Source organism: Oncorhynchus kisutch, linkage group LG29 (assembly GCF_002021735.2).
Source record: "Oncorhynchus kisutch isolate 150728-3 linkage group LG29, Okis_V2, whole genome shotgun sequence".
NCBI classification, from domain to species: domain Eukaryota; kingdom Metazoa; phylum Chordata; class Actinopteri; order Salmoniformes; family Salmonidae; genus Oncorhynchus; species Oncorhynchus kisutch.
Genome location: NC_034202.2, coordinates 27,227,945 through 27,247,065, shown reverse-complemented (window position 1 = coordinate 27,247,065; position 19,121 = coordinate 27,227,945). Strand labels below are relative to the sequence as shown.

At 43.2% G+C, this 19,121-nt stretch overlaps 1 protein-coding gene across 8 annotated transcripts in view; it reads left to right on the top strand.

Moving 5' to 3' along the window:
* The window catches only part of camk2a (calcium/calmodulin-dependent protein kinase II alpha), a 96,896-nt gene that overhangs the window by 37,887 nt on the left and 39,888 nt on the right, over positions 1–19,121 (top strand). For all 8 annotated transcript variants that reach the window (XM_031809320.1, XM_031809315.1, XM_031809317.1 and 5 more), the window contains exons 4-6: positions 11,648–11,702; positions 15,609–15,674; positions 18,418–18,490. In XM_031809320.1, the coding sequence (XP_031665180.1) occupies positions 11,648–11,702; positions 15,609–15,674; positions 18,418–18,490 (194 nt within the window). The remainder of the gene's footprint in view (positions 1–11,647; positions 11,703–15,608; positions 15,675–18,417; positions 18,491–19,121) is intronic.

The window sequence follows — 19,121 nt, the reverse complement described above, 5'->3', positions numbered from 1 at the left end:
TGATAGAGAGGATATAGAGAGCATAGAGAGAGGGAAGAGATGATATAGAGAGGAAAGAGATGATATAGAGAGGATAGAGAGGATATAGAGAAGGATAGAGAGAGGATAAAGTGAGGATAGAGAGTGGATAGATAGATGATTTAGAGGGGGATTGAGAGAGGGATAGAGAGAGGATAGAGAGAAGGATAGAGAGTGATAGAGATTATATAGAGAGGATAGAGAGGATATAGAGAGCATAGAGAGAGGGAAGAGATGATATAGAGAGGATAGGTAGATTATATAGACAGGGGGATAGAGAGAGAGGATAGAGAGAGGATAGAGGATAGAGAGAGAGGGTTATAGAGAGGATAGAGAAATGATAGAGAGGATTAGGATAGGGAACCAACCATGCCCACACCCCATATAGGCCCCTTCAGATCAGATCTATGCACCCCCCCCCCCCCCCCCCCCCACAAAAAAATGGCCTCAACATGAGAGTCACACCTACGCTCAGGCTGTGAGAAGGCCTGAGGTCATCTGCCTTTGGCCTACAGAGCAGGAACCTGGACTGCACCACATAAATAAGAAATACAGACATTGTCATCCTACAAGAAACATGGTATAGAGGAAATGGACCCACTGGTTGCCCTCTAGGTTACAGAGAGATGGTAGTCCCATCCACCAAACTACCAGGTGTGAAACAGGGAAGAGACTCAGGGGGTATGCTAATTTGGTATAGAGCAGCCTTAACCCACTCTATTAAATGAGGAACATTTTAGGAACATTTTAGGAACATTTTACAATTGGCTAGAAATTCAAAAGGAAATGATCTCAACAGAGAAAAATGTCCTCCTGTGTGCTACCCATATCCCCCCACTAGAATCCCCATACTTTAATGAAGGTAACTTCTCCATCCTTGAGGGGAAAATCAATCATTTACAGGCCCAGGGACATGTCTGTGGCAACCTAAATTCCAGAACTGGACAAGAACCTGACACCCTCAGCACACAGGGGGACAAACACCTACCTGGAGGGCCTCCCGAGTGGTGCAGTGGTCTAAGGCACTGCAGTTGCTAGCTGTGCCTCTAGAGATCCTGGTTTGAGTCCAGGCTCTGTCACAGCCAGCCGCGACCGGTAGACCCAATGGCCGGTGCACAATTGGCCAAACGGCTTCCGGGTTTGGGGAGGGTCTGGCCGGCAGGGAGCAGGGATGTCCTTGTCCCATCGCGCTCTAGCGACACCTGTGGCAGGCCGGGCGCATGCGCGCTGACATGGTCGCCAGGTGTACGGTGTTTCCTCCGACACAATGGTGTGGTTGGCTTCCGGGTTAAGCGGGCATTGTGTCAAGAAGCAGTGTGGCGAGGTCAGTACAGGTGCATCAAAGCAGGGACCGAGAGACTGAAAACAGCTTCTCAAGGCTGTTAAACAGCCATCGCTAGCATTGAGTGGCTACTGCCAACATACTGACTCAACTCCAGCCACTTTAATAATATAAAAAGGATGTAAAAAATGTATCAATAGTCACTTTAAACAATGCCACTTTATATAATGTTTATATACCCTACATTACTCATCTCATATGTATATACTCTACTCTATACCATCTTGCCTATGCCGTACGGCCATCTCTCATATATTTATATGTACATATTCTTATTCATTCCTTTACACTTGTGTGTATAAGGTAGTTGTTGTGAAATTGTTAGATTACTTGTTAGATATTACTGTGCGGTCGGAACTAGAAGCACAAGCATTTCGCTATACTCACATTAACATCTGCTAACCATGTGTATGTGACCAGTAACATTTCATTTGATTTGGCTTGGTTGGTGATGTTTTGGAGGACACACGGCTCTCGACCTTTGCCTCTCCCGAGTCTGTACTGGAGTTGCAGCGATGAGACAAAACTAACTACCAATTGAATACCACGGAAATTGGGGAGAAAAGGGGCAAAAGTTAAAAAATAACAAGTAAAACACCTACCTGATGGTGACAGCATTCCCTCCCCCATATGGCCTCCTAGGCACAACTATGACAACATAACATAACAAAAACGGGTCACAACTTCTGCAGCTCTGTCGCACGCTGGGTCTGTACATAGTCAATGGTAGGCTTCGAGGGGACTCCTACGGTAGGTACACCTATAGCTCATCTCTTGGCAGTAGACTACTTTATCACTGACCTCAACCCAGAGTCTCTCAGAGCGTTCACAGTCAGCCCACAAACACCCTGATCAGATCACAGCAAAATCACAGTCTACTTGAACAGAGCAATACTCAATTATGAAGCATCAAAGCAAAAGGAACTGAATAATATTAAGAAATGCTATAAATGGAAGGAAAGTAGTGTGGAAATTTACCAAAAAAGAATAAGGCAACAACAAATTCAATCCCTTTTAGACATCTTCCTGGACAAAACGATTCACTGTAATAGTGAAGATGTAAAGTTGGCAGTAGAAAACCTAAACAGTATATTTGACCTCTCAGCTTTCCTATCAAATAAAAAAATGTTAGGCAGAACAATGACAAATCATTTGATGAAGAATGCAAAAACCTAAGAAAGAAATTGAGAAACCTATCCAACCACAAACATAGAGACCCAGAATACCTGAGCCTACGCCTTCACTATGGTGACTCACTAAAACCATACATCACGTCAGAAATCTGCTCAATGTAATTGAAGAATCCATAGATTCTAACCACTTCTGGGAAAATGTGAAAACACTAAACAAACAACAACACAAATCATTATTTATCTAAAACGGATAATAAGAAACAGCAAAAACATATACATGATCAAATACTGTAACAAATGTCGTCGGGAGAAGGAGGTGACGACCAAGGTGCAGCGTTGTATGTGTTTTTTTATGTCACGTGACAGTACACCCCCCCCCAAAGGTGCAGACTCCGGCCGCAAAACCTGAACCTATAGGGGAGGGTCTGGGTGGGCAATTCACCACGGTGGCGGCTCTGGTGTGGGACGTAGACCCCACTCAACCTTAGTCTTGGCCCACTTAGGTGGCGCCTCTGGAGTGGCGACCCTCGCCGCCGACCCCGAACTGGGAACCCTTACAGCGGGCCCCGCATAGGAGGGAGACTCTGGCGGCGCCGGACAGGTGGGAGACTCTGGTGGCTCCGGACTGACGGGCGGCTCTGGCGGGTCCGGACTGACGGGCGGCTCTGGGGGCTCCGGACTGACGGGCGGCTCTGGCGGCTCCGGACAGACGGGCGGCTCTGGTGGCTCCGGATAGGAGGGAGACTTGATTCTGGGAGCAGGCACAGGACTCACCAGGCTGGGGAGACCTACAGGCGGCCTCTTCCTTGGCCGAGGCACCGGATACACAGGGCCATGGAGGCGCACTGGAGGTCTTGAGCAACAAGCCTGCACAACCTGTCCTGGATGGATACCCCCTGTAGCCCGGCAAGTGCGGAGAGTTGGAATAGGCCGCACTGGGCTGTGCTGGCGAACCGGGAACACCGTGCGTAGGGCTGGTGCGGTATAACCCCGGCCGAGGAAACACACTGGAGACCAGATGCGTTGAGCCGGCATCATCCCTCCTGGCTCGATGCCCACTCTAGCCCGGCCGATTCAAGGAGCTGCGATGTAGCGCACCGGGCTATGCGTGCACACTGGGGACACAGTGAGCTTCACCGCATAATACGGTGCCTGCCTGGTCACTCTCTCGCCACAGTAAGCACGGGGAGCTGGCTCAGGTCTCCTACCTGACTTCGCCAATCTCCCTGTGTGCTCCCCCCCAAAACATTCTGGGGCTGCCTCTCGTGCACGTTACCTTGAGCCAATTCCTCGTAGTGTCGCCGCTCCGCTCTACAAAAACAGAAAACAACTGCCCACCAACACAGGTGGGAACAGGCTACCTAAGTATGGTTCTCAATCAGAGACAACAATTGACAGCTGCCAAGCACATAGAAATACAACACACAATACAAAACATAGAATGAAAAACATAGAATGCCCACCCCAACTCACGCCCTGACCAAACCAAAATAGAGACATAAAAAAGGAACTAAGGTCAGGACGTGACAAATACAAATCTTAGAATCAACTATTAAAGACTACCAAAACCCACTGTATTCTCCAATTACATTGAATGAACTACAGGACAAAATACAAATCCTCCTTCCCCAAAAGCCTGTGGTGTTGATTGTATCCTAAATTAAATGATAAAATAAACAGACCACAAATTCCAATTGGCTACACTTAAACACTTTAACATCATCCTTAGCTCTGGCATCTTCCCCAATATTTGGAACCAAGGACTGATCATGCCAAAATTTGACCCCTATAACAACCGTGGGATATGCATCAACAGCAACCTTGGGAAAATCATACATTTCCTCAGTGAAAACAATGTACTGAGCAAATGTCAAATTGGCTTTTTCTAAATTACCGTACAACAGACCACGTATTCATCCTGCACACCCAAATTGACAAAGAAACAAACCAAATTCTTAAGATTTTTGACTCAATTTGGCATGAGGGTCTGCTATACAAATTGATGGAAAGTGGTGTTGGGGGAAAAACATATGATATTATAAAATCTATGTACATCAACACCAAGTGTGTGGTTAAAATGGGCAAAAAACATTTCTTTCCACAAGGCCGTGGGATGAGACATGGATGCAGATTAAGCCCCACCCTCTTCAACATATATATCAACGAATTGGCGAGGGCAACAGTCTGGCCACCTGGCCACCTGGCCTCACCCTACTAGAGTCTGAAGTCCAATATCTACTGTTTACCAATGATCTGGTGCTTATGTCCCCAACCAAGGAGGAGGAGGGCCTACAGCAGCACTTAGATCTTCTACACAGATTCTGTCAGACCTGGGCCCTGACAGTAAATCTCAGTAAGACAAAAATAATGTTCCAAAAAAGGTCCAGTTGCAAGGACCACAAATACAAATTCCACCTAGACACCATTTCCCTAGAGCACACAAAAAACGATACATACCTCAGCCTAAACATCAGCGCCACAGGTAACTTCCACAAAGCTGTGAATGATCTGAGAGACATGGCAAGAAGGGCCTTCTATGCCATCAAAAGGAACATAAAATTTGACATACCAATTATGATCTGGCTAAAAATACTTGAATCAGTTATAGAACCCATTGCCCTTTATGGTTGTAAGGTCAGGGGTCCACTCACCAACAAAGAATTCACAAAATGGGACAAACACCAAATTGATTTATTTTCTATTTCACTTGCTTTGGCAATGTAAACATATGTTTCCCATGCCAATAGAGCCCTTAAATTGAATTGAAATTGAATTGATAGGGAGAGGGAGAGGGAGAGGGAGAGGGAGAGGGAGAGGGAGAGGGAGAGGGAGAGGGAGAGGGAGAGGGAGAGGAGATGAATAGAGAGAGGGATAGAGGGAGGATAGAGAGAGGATAGAGATAGGGAGAGGATGGGAGAGGGGATATAGATAGAATAGGGATAGAGAGAGGGACAGAAAGAGGAGAGAGGGATAGAGAGATGATAGGGAGAGGATGAGAGAGAGAGGAGAGGAATAAAGAGAGAGAGGGATAGAGAGAGGATAGAGAGAGAGAGAGAAAAGATAGAGAGAGGATAGAGATAGGGAGAGGAAGGAGAGAGGGATAGAGAGAGAATAGGGATAGAGAGAGCCATCTATCAGCCTTCTATCAGCACCAGCAGAATTATTCCTGCTCCCACACAGACAGACTGGGGGGAAAGGAATACATGATCTCGCTGACGATTTGCCCCTGTGGCTGTTGATACATTTTAAAGCCCTTGTGGGAAATTATCCTGCATAGACTACTACTCAATAGGACAAAGAGCATTGTGTCACGGTGTCAAGTTCTCCCCTGATAATGTAGAAGTTGAGACCCTGGTTCTGCCGAAGGGTGGTTGTTTTAGATGTACAGCATAGGTTCTGATATAAGATAGCTGGCTTTTCTCCCTCAAATCAGCTGGATGCATTGAGACTCACTGCTCTCATCCAGCGCTTTCTCTCCCTCAGCCTAACCTGCAGCCATCACAGGCTATTAAAGAGCAGACCCTTATCCAGCACTCTCTCTGTTCTCCTGTATCCACTATGTTGAGTGACACTGTGCAGAGCGGCAGTTAGATCCTCAGCCTCGTTTTGTTTATCGCCGCATTCTTTACATGGCAGCCTTCCTCTGCAGTAACTGGGGGCGGTTATTCGTCAACGAGCCAAAATCCACCCACGTACAGTGCATTCGGAAAGTATTCAGACCACTTGACTTTTTCCACATTTTGTTATGTTGCAGCCTTATTCTAAAATGGATTACATTGTTTTTCTCCCCCTTATCAATCTACACACAATACCCCATAGTGACAAAGCAATTTTCTTGTTCATAAAAATAAAAAACTGCAATTACACATTTACATAAGTATTCAGACCCTTTACTTAATACTGTGTTGAAGCAATTATGATTACAGCCTTGAGTCTTCTTGGGTATGACGCTACAAGTTTGACACACCTGTATTTGGGAAGTTTCTCCCATTCCTCTCTGCAGATCCTCTCAAGCTCTGTCAGGTTAGATGGGGAGCATCGCTGCACAGCTATTTTCAGGTCTCTCCCGAGATGTTTGACCGGGTTCAAGTCCAGGCTCTGGCTGGGGGACTCAAGGACATTCAGAGACTTGTTCTGAAGCCGCTCCTGTGTTGTCTTGGATGTGTGCTTAGGGTCATGGTCCTGTTGGAAGGTGAACCTTCGCCCCAGTCTGAGGTCCTGAGCACTCTGGCACAGGTTTTCATCAAAGATCTCTCTGTACTTTGCTCCATTCATCTTTCCTTCGATCCTGACTAGTCTCCCAGTCCCTGTCACTGAAAAACATCCCACAGCATGATGCTGGCACCACCATGCTTCACTGTAGGGATGGTGTCAGGTTTCCTCCAGAGATGACAATGTAATCCATTTTAGAATACATTTCTAAAAACCAATTTTTGCGTTTGTCATTATGTGGTATTGTGTGTAGATTGATGGGGGAATTTTAAAAAAAATCAATTTTAGAATAAGGCTGTAATGTAAGAAAATGTGGAAAAAGTCGAGGGGACAGAATACTTTCCGAATATACTGTATATAAATTCCAGTCATACTTTTTCAAAAGCCCTTTCAAGGTCAGCTATGAATACCAGGCCTGGTTTCCCAGATTGTTTAAAGTGTTCTATTGTTTCCAGTATTTGTCTTATATTACCTCCAATGTATCGTCCATGTAAAAAACCTGTCTGATTAGGATGAATAATGTCCGACAATACCTTTTTAATTCTATGCGCTAGTTATTTTGCTATAGCTTTTGCATCACAACACTAAGGGGCGTCCACGTTATTAAATGGACTTGATCTTTATATTTACCACTTGGGTCCTGTTTCAGTAATAATTAAATCAGATCTTCTTGTTGAGTCTTCTTATCTGATAATCTTCAATTGTTATAGGAGTGGTTAAAACATGCTAATAATCGTCCTCTGAGTACATCAAAAACAGATAAGTATACAAGTATACCTCAACTGGTATTCCATCCTGCTCTGGAGTTTTCCCAGATTTAAAGGCTTTAATTGCATCAAGAAGTTCCTCTTCTCCAATTTGTCCTTCACATTAGTCTTTCTGTACAGATGTTCATTTTATATTATAAATACATTACACAGTCATATTGCTTTGTGGGTGAGACAGAGGAGCCATCACATCTCTATTCAGCTAGGCACATCCCTACTAAGTTAGACACATCCCTATTCAGTTAGGCACATCCCTATTCAGTTAGACACATCCCTATTCAGTTAGACACATCCCTATTCAGTTAGACACATTCCTATTCAGTTAGACACATCCCTGTTCAGTTAGACACATATCTATTCAGTTAGACACATACCTATTCACCTAGGCACATCCCTATTCAGGTAGACACATATCTATTCAGTTAGGCACATCCCTATTCAGTTAGACACATCCCTATACAGTTAGACACATCCCTATTCAGTTAGACACATCCCTATTCAGTTAGACACATCCCTATTCAGTTAGACACATATCTATTCAGTTAGGCACATCCCTATTCAGTTAGACACATCCCTATTCAGTTACACACATATCTATTAAGTTCGACACATACAGTATCTATTCAGTTAGACACATCCCTATTCAGCTAGACACATCCCTATTCAGTTAGACACATCCCTATTCAGCTAGACACATCCCTATTCAGTTAGACATATCCCTATTCAGTTAGACACATCCCTATTCAGTTAGACACATCCCTATTCAGCTAGATACATCCCTATTCAGTTAGACACATCCCTATTCAGTTAGACACATCCCTATTCAGTTAGACACATCCCTATTCAGCTAGACACATCCCTATTCAGTTAGATACATCCCTATTCAGTTAGACACATCTCTAATCAGCTAGGCACATCCCTATTCAGTTAGGCACATCCCTATTCAGTTAGACACATCCCTATTCAGTTAGACACATCCCTACTCAGTTAGACACATCCCTATTCAGTTAGGCACATCCCTATTCAGTTAGACACATCCCTATTCAGTTAGACACATCCCTATTCAGTTAGACACATTTGTATTCAGTTAGACACATCCCTGTTCAGTTAGACACATATCTATTCAGTTAGACACATATCTATTCAGTTAGACACATACCTATTCACCTAGGCACTTCCCTATTCAGTTAGACACATCCCTATTCAGTTACACACATATCTATTAAGTTCGACACATACAGTATCTATTCAGTTAGACACATCCCTATTCAGCTAGACACATCCCTATTCAGTTAGACACATCCCTATTCAGCTAGACACATCTCTATTCAGTTAGACACATCCCTATTAAGTTAGACACATCCCTATTAAGTTAGACACATCCCTATTCAGCTAGATACATCCCTATTCAGTTAGATACATCCCTATTCAGTTAGATACATCCCTATTCAGTTAGACACATCTCTAATCAGCTAGGCACATCCCTATTCAGTTAGGCACATCCCTATTCAGTTAGACACATCCCTATTCAGTTAGACACATCCCTATTCAGTTAGACACATCCCTATTCAGTTAGGCACATCCCTATTCAGTTAGACACATCCCTATTCAGTTAGACACATCCCTATTCAGTTAGGCACATCCCTATTTAGTTAGACACATCCCTATTCAGCTAGGCACATCCCTATTCATTTAGACACATCCCTATTCAGTTAGACACATCCCTATTCAGTTAGACACATCCCTATTCAGTTAGACACATATCTATTCCGATAGACACATACAGTATCTATTCAGTTAGACACATCCCTATTCAGCTAGGCACATCCCTATTCAGTTAGACACATCCCTATTCAGCTAGACACATCCCTATTCAGTTAGGCACATCCCTGTTCAGTTAGACAGATCCCTATTCAGCTAGGCACATCCCTATTCAGTTAGACACATCCCCATTCAGCTAGACACATCCCTATTCAGTTAGACACATCCCTATTCAGTTAGACACATCCCTATTCAGCTAAATACATCCCTATTCAGTTAGACACATCCCTCTTCAGTTAGACACATCCCTATTCAGTTAGACACATATATATTCAGTTAGACACATATCTATGCAGTTAGACACATCCCTATTCAGGTAGGCACATCCATATTCAGTTAGACACATCCCTATTCAGCTAGGCACATCCCGATTCAGTTAGACACATCCCTATTCAGCTAGGCACATCCCGATTCAGTTAGACACATCCCTATTCAGCTACACACATCCCTATTCAGTTAGGCACATCCCTATTCAGTTAGACACATGCCTATTCAGCGAGGCACATCCCTATCCAGTTAGACACATCCCTATTCAGTTTACGTTTCCTGTAGGAATTCCTCAGATAGATGGTTGACAACAGCCTATACAAGTGATTGGTAAATTAAAGGAGTCTGGGATCAAAGGTTTCCATGAAAATTGATACTCTTTAGTGACTTAACCTAGTCACAACCCATAACAAAGGGACTGGAGTGTTCCTTTGACTGATAGGGAAAGCCTTGCCAAGGGAAACGAACACAGCCAGTGACAGGCCAAAATCACCATCAGTAACACCAGATTGGCCATTTCCTCTGGTAGATCCTCTCTGGCAGACTGGTTACCTGTCTGTTGAGCTCCAAGAAGTGGCAAGGTGTGGAATGCTAACCAGACCGGTACACAGACTACCTCTCTAGACAAAAAGCAGCTCAGGATCACACTACTTCCACGACCTTTGCTTTTTTGGCAAATTTGGGGAGAATTATCTGGGATTGCTGTTTCAGGCTTAGGTAATGGGGAGACTGTTGCTAAGCATTGGTGTTGGCAGGTGAAGGTATCTATGCTGGTGAAGGTATCTATACAGGTGAAGGTATCTATACAGGTGAAGATATCTATACTGGTGAAGGTATCTATACAGGTGAAGGTATCTATACAGGTGAAGGTATCTATACAGGTGAAGGCATCTATACTGGTGAAGGCATCTATACTGGTGAAGGCATCCATACAGGTGAATGCATCTATACTGGTGAAGGCATCTATACAGGTGAAGTTATCTATACAGGTGAAGGTATCTATACTGGTGAAGGTATCTATACAGGTGAAGGCATCTATGCTGGTGAAGGTAGTTATACTGGTGAATGTATTTATACTGGTGAATGTATTTATACTGGTGAATGTATATATACTGGTGAAGGCATCTATACTGGTGAAGGCATCTATACTGGTGAAGGCATCTATACAGGTGAATGCATCTATACTGGTGAAGGCATCTATACTGGTGAAGGCATCTATACAGGTGAAGGTATCTATATTGGTGAAGGCATCTATACAGGTGAAGGTATCTATACAGGTGAAGGTATCTATACTGGTGAAGGTATCTATACAGGTGAAGGCATCTATGCTGGTGAAGGTAGTTATACTGGTGAATGTATTTATACTGGTGAATGTATTTATACTGGTGAATGTATTTATACTGGTGAATGTATTTATACTGGTGAATGTATCTATACTGCAGTCTTCCTCTTGTTAGCCTTTCTATCTCGGCACCTACACACAAACACACATACACACACTCTAACGCACACCTGTCCTCTCGTCTCAGTACAAACACACCCACACACATGCACACAGAGCAGTATAACACACTGCCTGCTGGGAGAGGGAGAGGTAGGGGATGGGAGGGATGGGGAGGAGAGGGAGAGGTGGGGAGGGGTGGTGATTGGCACTGGTGAGGAGAACAATGCAACAGAAAGAGAGCAAGAGGGAGAGGAGAGAGGGAGAGGAGAGAGGGAGAGAGAAAGAGGGAGAGAGAAAGATGGAAAGGAGAGAGGGAGAGAGGGAGAGAGGGAGAGGGAGAGAGAAAGAGGGAGAAAGAGGGAGAGAGAGAGAAAGAGGGAGAGAGGGAGAGGGAGAGAGAAAGAGGGAGAGAGAAAGAGGGAGAGAGAAAGAGGGAGAGACCGAGAGGGAGAGAGAAAGAAGGAGAGGGAGAGAGAAAGAGGGAGAGAGAAAGAGGGAGAGGGAGAGGGAGAGAGTGTATACTCTTCTCTCCATCAGGGAGATAACATAACCACATCAATAGGACACCACAAACACTATCCAAGCTTCACTTAAGTAGTTTTAAAAACATCTTTACTTCCTTTCTCTCTTTTTTTCCATCCAGTGCGTCTCCATGACAGCATCTCGGAGGAAGGGCATCACTACCTGATCTTTGACCTGTGAGTAATGCACTGCATTGAATCTATTTATTTCATAATTCATCCACTCACACACACAGTGGGAATGATTGACATTAATGACAAAATTATTATTTTAAGGCTGAGAGGTGGCTTGATGTGAGTCTTGATGTGAGTTCTAATCACACTCGGCACAACAGCCTGTATGAGACACAACCACAGTAAATGAATATCTACCATTGAGCTATGCAGTGGTCCTGATTCAATAAGCTCCTCAGTAAGCTGTACACCAGGGACCCCAGCAACATTCAGCCACAGGCCAACAGGTCACTTAGAAATGAGTTAGAGGTCACTTAGAAATGTCCTTGTTTTTGAAAGAAAAGCAAGGCACACCTGTATTTGGGGAGTTTCTCCCGTTCTTCTCTGCAGATCCTCTCAAGCTCTATCAGGTTGGATAGGGAGCATTTCTGCACAGCTTTTTTCAGGGATGTTCGATCGGGTTCAAGTCCAGGCTCTGGCTGGGCCAATCAAGGACCTTCCCGAGACTTGTCCTGAAGCCACAGACTTGTCCCGAAGCCACTTAGCCCCAGTCTGAGGTTCCGAGTGCTCTGGAGCCGGTTTTCATCAAGTATCTCTCTGTATGGCCTCCTGAGTGGCGCAGCGGTCTAAGGTACTGAATCGCAGTGCTAGAGGCGTCACTACAGATCCGGGTTTGAACCCGGGCTGTGTCGTAGCCGGCCGTGACTGGGAGACCCATGAGGCGGCGCACAATTGGCCCAGCGTTGTCCAGATTAGGGGAGGGTTTGGCTAGACAGGATGTCCTTGTCCCATCACACTCTAGCGACTCCTGTGGTGGGCCGGGCGCATGCACACTGACACGGTCGCCAGTTGGACGGTGTTTCATCCGACGCATTGGTGCGGCTGGCTTCTGGGTTAAGTGAGCAGTGTGTCAAGAAGCAGTGCGGCTTGGCAGGGTCGTGTATTGAAGGATGCATGGCTCTCGACCATATCCTCTCCCAAGTCCGTACAGGAGTTGCAGCGATGGGACAATACCAATTGTATATCACGAAATTGGGGATAAAAAAAATGTCTCTCTACTTTGCTCTGTTTATCTTTGCCTCGATCCTGACTAGTCTCCCAGTCCCTGCTGCTGAAAAACACAGCATGATGCTGCCACCACCATGCTTCACTGTAGGGATGGTGCCAGATTTCCTCCAGACTTGACGCTTGGCATTCAGGATTCTTGGTTTCATCAGATTTCATCAGACCATCAGATCTTGTTTCTCATGGTCTAAGAGTCTTTAGGTGCCTTTTGGTAAACTCCAAGCAGGCTGTCATGTGCCTTTTACTGAGGAATGGCTTCCGCCTGGCCACTCTACCATAAAGACCTGATTGGTGGAGTGCTGCAGAGATGGTTGTTCTACTGGAAGGTTCCCACATCTCCACAGAGGAACTCTAGAGCTCTGTCAGAGTGGCCATCAGGTTCTTGGTCACCTTCCTGACCAAGGCCCTTCTCCCTCGATTGCTCAGCTTGTCCGGGCGGCCAGCTCTAGGAAATGTCTGGGTGGTTCCAAACATCTTCCATTTAAGAATATTGGAGGCAACAACTTCAATGCTGCAGAATGTTTTGGTATCCTTCCCCAGATCTGTGCCTCGACACAATCCTGTCTCAGAGCTCTTACAGACAATTCCTTCAACCTCATGGCTTGGTTTTTGCTTTGACATGCACTGTCAAGTGTGGGACCTTATGTAGACAGGTGTGTTCCTTTCCAAATCATGTCCAATCCATTTAATTTAAATTGAACATCTCAAGGATGATCAATGGAAACAGGATGCGGCTGAGCTCAATTTCGAGTCTCATAGCAAAAGGGCTGAATAGTTACATAAATAAGGTATTTCTGTTAATTATTTGTAATAAAATTTCAAACATTTCTGTTCCTACGTATTCCCACGCATAATAGAGATATACAGTATATGTGATTGAATACAAATGTAAGCAAGGTTTGACCGTTTTATGTTTAGTCAACTATTACATCAGTTTGGGCTTCTTATGGTCAATTTTCAGTCCACAAATTATTTGTAATTATTTTCCAGCCCCCTGACCATCTGCTCAAAAAAATTAATTGTCCCGCTGCTGAATCTAGTTGATGATCCCTGCCCTAGTCTATGGTTTGTATCTAACCACTAATTATGGCTAGAGAGACCTGTAGTGTTGAGGTTGCTGCGTAGTCTCTGAGTGCACCATAATATATTAGTTCTGTAAATATCACTATTATATGCATTTTAAACACTCAACTGTTGTAATATCTTTCAATGCCTTTCAAGGAACTGTTGATTTCAGTCTGCACAACAGTGATTACAGTCCCCTGGAGGTGTTGAATGCTTTTCATTACAGAAACTGTATTTATATTACAGGAACTGGGATTATATTACAGGAATTTGAATTATATTACATAAACTGTATTTATATTACAGGAACTGGAATTATATTACAGGAACTGAAATTATATTACAGGAACTGGAATTATATTACAGGAACTGGAATTATATTACAGGAACTGTATTTATATTACAGGAACTGTATTTATAGTACAGGAACTGGAATTATATTACAGGAATTGGAATTATATTACAGGAACTGGAATTATATTACAGGAACTGTCATTATATTGTACCTTCAAGAGAATTCTTCTTGCATCTGTTATGAGGCGTCTTCTCTTAGCTGCCTCTTCCCTGTTAATGTCTCTGAATGAATAAGAACAGCTTTGTAAGTGTGACAATGAGCAGCAGGACAAAGTGTTGCATAAGAAGATCTTGATGACAATGCAAGTTGTTCTTAACTCGTCTGAAACAGCAGGATGGTGTTTAGAAGCAGTCCCTTGCTATAGATTCTCTTTGATTAAGAAAGGAAAGGAACCTAGTCAATTGTACAACTGAATGCATTCAACTGAAATGTGTCTTCCTATAGTGCTCAAATCATAAAGATCACACTTACTTAATTCTTTGGGATAATACAGTTACGTAGCGAAAGTTCCGAAACGGACAAAAATGAGAGACTAAGAAAAACTAAATTCCCTTCTATATTCTTTAAATCTGACACATTTAGGAGAAAACTAGTTTGTCAGAGCCCAATCACTTTGTACTAGCAGGTTTATGAAATAAGCCTACAAATGTCAGACTTAATCTACTTATCATTCTATGTGTATATTTGTTTACGTCATTCGTACTGTATCTCTAGCGATACATGGTCAGTGTGTGCCAGTTTATGTGTTAATCCTGTGAAGGCATAACTGGTTAACATTTAGCTGTCTCCTAGTATCCTGTGAGGGCAGGACTGGGTAACATTTAGCTGTCTTCTAGTATCATGTGAAGGCATGACTGGTTAACATTTAACTGTCTCCTAGTATCCTGTGAGGGCAGGACTGGTTAACATTTAACTGTCTCCTAGTATCATGTGAAGGCAGGACTGGGAAACATTTAGCTGTCTCCTAGTATCCTGTGAGGGCAGGACTGGGTAACATTTAGCTGTCTCCTAGTATCATGTGAAGGCAGGACTGGGAAACATCTAGATGTTTCCTAGAATATCCTGTAGAAGATTCATACTCTCAAAGTCTGAACTTAGCAACAGTGAGACAACTGCTTGGGTTTTTCCTTTTCTCACATCAGAAATGTACATTTGAGGTGCCTGTTAGGTTCCATGTCAGCACACAGTTTTCTCCCAGTTTTTAAAAATATATTTACAAAAAAATATATGGGGGATTGGAAATGATTCAGACAATTACACTGATGGAAGCCACACTATTTGTGGTATTAAAGCTGATCTTTGTCAGTGTGTCTCAGTGGCTGATATGGGGGGGCATTGGGAAGAGAGTATTTCTCTCACACTGGCTCCATGCTCTGGTGGCCACCTTCATCCTCTTCAGCCTAACAATCCTCTCTGTTCCTCAGAGTGACGGGCGGCGAACTCTTCGAAGACATTGTTGCTCGAGAGTACTACAGTGAGGCTGACGCCAGGTCAGTGGAACCACCTCACAAAACACATGGAATAAACCCAAACACAGATACGTGACACGGCAAATTAATGAGTACAGCGTATGAATTTTCACTGTAATATGGATTCATTGACTTATACAGAGGTCCCAGCATTCCCAAACCAGGAGAGCATCTAAAGGCATATATATATATATTTATATATATAGAACCATGGTATACTGTATATCATCTACACCAGGGTGGGCAACTCCAGTCCTCGGGAGCCTGATTGATGTCACACTTTTTCTCCATCGCTAGCAAACACATCTGATTAATCAAATGTCATTCTAAACTGAAGATCATGATTAGTTGATTATTGGAGTCATGTGTGTTAGCTGGAGCTGGGGCAAAACTGTGACACCAATCAGGCCCCCGAGGACTGGAATTGCCCCTCCCTCCCCAGTCTATAGTGGCGGTCTTTGCCATTTAAGATGAGAGAGGATGATATTTTATTTTAATGAGCATGGCCTTATTTATTTGACAGAATATTGGATAACTGTCATTCATATTCCATTACCCCAGCTCAATGCAACATCAATAGCTTTAGGCTACTACATAATACTCACATTTTCACTATACCCATCATGAGGTTAATACAACCTAGCCTATGAGTGAAAGTTTATAACGTAGGTGCACAGGTATGTAGCTGATCTAGGACGCAATCATTAGGCCAACAGTTGCAAATTAGAGTTTCTAATGGACAAAATCCCCCACTTACATGTACAAATGACCTCAACTAACCTGCATCCCTGCACATTGACTCGGTACAGGTACCCCCTCTTGTATATAACCTCATTATTGTTATGTGTTATTTTTAATTAATTTTTTTAAAACTTTGGTTTATTTAGTAAATATTTTCTTAACTCTGTTTTTATAAAAACGGCATTGTTGGTTAAGGCGTTGTAAGTAAACATTTCACCTGTTGTATTCAGTGCATGTGACAAATACAATTGGATTGGATGTTCATCCCCGTTTCGTTTACATCCGTTTAAGATTTTTTTTTCAACAGAATCGGCAGTATGAATACACCCCTGATCACACGTAAACACAGTTCACTTTCATAGAAGCCACATACAAACAGCATGATCTCTTTGATTGTTGTATTTCTTCTTGCATCTGTACACTCTCCTCCTCTCACTTTTTTCATTCGCTTGTGGACTTCGCTTGTGGACTTGCAGAACATATCACCTTTCTGTGACCAGGAGAAAAAACGTATCCAAGCCAAACCTTCATATCATAACTGCTAACCGCTAAACAACATACATCGTTGTCACCATATTAATATCATAGTCAATATAGCTACTAGCAATATAGCTACAATATAACACATTAGTAAACACTCTACAATCATGCAGTACAGTGTACAGTCAGCAGAAAACTGATTAGCAGTTATACCGGCGGGCCTCGGTGGCAATATATTAATAAAACCAAAAGCTTACCTCGACTTGGAAGTTCCAGTGTTGGATAGCCATAGCCAGCTAGGTAACATAGCAGCCTTCTCTGTTTGAGTCGGGTGTTTGAGTAGGCTAAACCAGCATTCACTAGCTAAGTAAGTAAGTCTCTCTTGAAAAGTTAAAAACTTTTCAACTATTGTTTTTCTCTCTCTTTGCGTCAACTACTCACCACATTTTATGCACTTTAGTGCTACAGTAGCTAGGTGTAGCTTATGCTTTCAGTATTAGATTCATTCTCTGATACTTTGCTTGGGTGGACAACATGTCAGTTCATGCTGCAAGAGCTCTGATAGGTTGGAGGACGTCTTCCGGAAGTTTCCATAATTACTGTTTAAGTGTATGAAAGGGGGTGAGAACCATGAGCCTCCTAGGTTTTGTATTGAAGTCAATGTACCCAGAGGAGGACGGAAGCTAGCTGTCCTCTGGTTACACCATGGTGCTACCCTACAGAGTGCTGTTGAGGCTACTGTAGACCTTTATTGCAAAACAGTGTGTTTTAATCGATTATTTGGTCATGTGAATATATTTAGTATAGTTGTATCTAATGTTTCACTATTATTATGAAATTGATTGGGGAGGATGGTCATCCCCTTCCTCCTCTGAGGAGCCTCTACTGATTGTCTAAAGCCTTTCAGTTAAAACTTTGTTGCCATGTCGTCACAGTCAGAGGCCTTTGTTTTGTCTGCAGGTCTGTTATTGGACTGTTCATTTGGATTGAACAGCTTTACCTCCGTAAACCTATTCATGATAGAGTATCTCCCCAATTCACCCAACACCAGCTATGGACTGGGCCATTGCTTTGCAGTGACAAAGCAACAGGGCCACAAAACAAATTAATGAACAGAAACAAATGGAAGCAGATGGCTGTGGACGTATAGGGCGACCTCACATCAGTGTACACACTTCGCCCGGGTTTAGCGTGTCAGTCTCTCTATCTCTGCGGACCGGGTTCTCCCTGCTTCACTGCTCCACTGCTTGATTGACAGCTGAGTCTAGTTGCTAATTATCTTCCCACTGACTCCCAGCCAAACATACAAAAACTCATCAGGCTTTGGCCCGTGCTACTGTGTTGATCGACAGTTTAGGAAAATGAATGGCCAAATCTAACGCCTCGTGTGTCTTTGTATTATTTTGGAGGTGCATAAGCCATTTGATCCAAAATGCTGTGTGGATTAATGCTGAAGTGAAGCCCATTTTCAATAGCCTTCAATTTAGCCTCTCAAAACTCCCAGCTCACTCAGTCTTTCAGTTTTCTCTCTCTCTTTTCATAGCCATTGTATTCAGCAGATTCTGGAGGCAGTGCTTCATTGTCATCAGATGGGAGTCGTTCACAGAGACCTCAAGGTAAGATTTAATAACAAATAAATTAAAAGACAGACTGCTCCTCCACTGCAAGATATCACTTTGATCTGATTTTGATTTGATCAAAAATGGATTTGGATTTAAATAATCTGTACACTCTTAGAAAATAGGGTTCCTAAAGGGTTCTTCGGAGCAATGGCCCAGTCCATAGCTGTCCCCATAGGAGAACCCTTTTTTTGGTTCCAAGTAGAACCATTTTTGGTTTCAGGTAGAACTCTTTTGGGTTCCATGTGAACCCTCTGTGTAAAGGGTTCTACATGGAACTCAAAAGGGTTTTTACCTTGAACCAAATAGGGTTCTTCAAAGGGTTATCCTATGGGGACAGCCAAAGAATCCTTTTAGGTTCCAGAAAACAACTTTTCTTCTAAGAGTGTAGTCAGAAACTTCAGATCATACATTTGTTTTTATTTTTATTAATTTAAATACATTTAAAACATTCATTTTAGCCATCCAGGCTCTTTTTAATTTGAACCTTGAGGACACATCTATGTAATGTTTGCTCCTCAGGTAGCAGATAACAGGCCAACAGGCCATTCCTCTCTGCCTTGACTAAGGTTGCAAAATTCCACAAACTTTCAATACATTCCCTGGTTTCTCCAAAATCCCGGTTGGA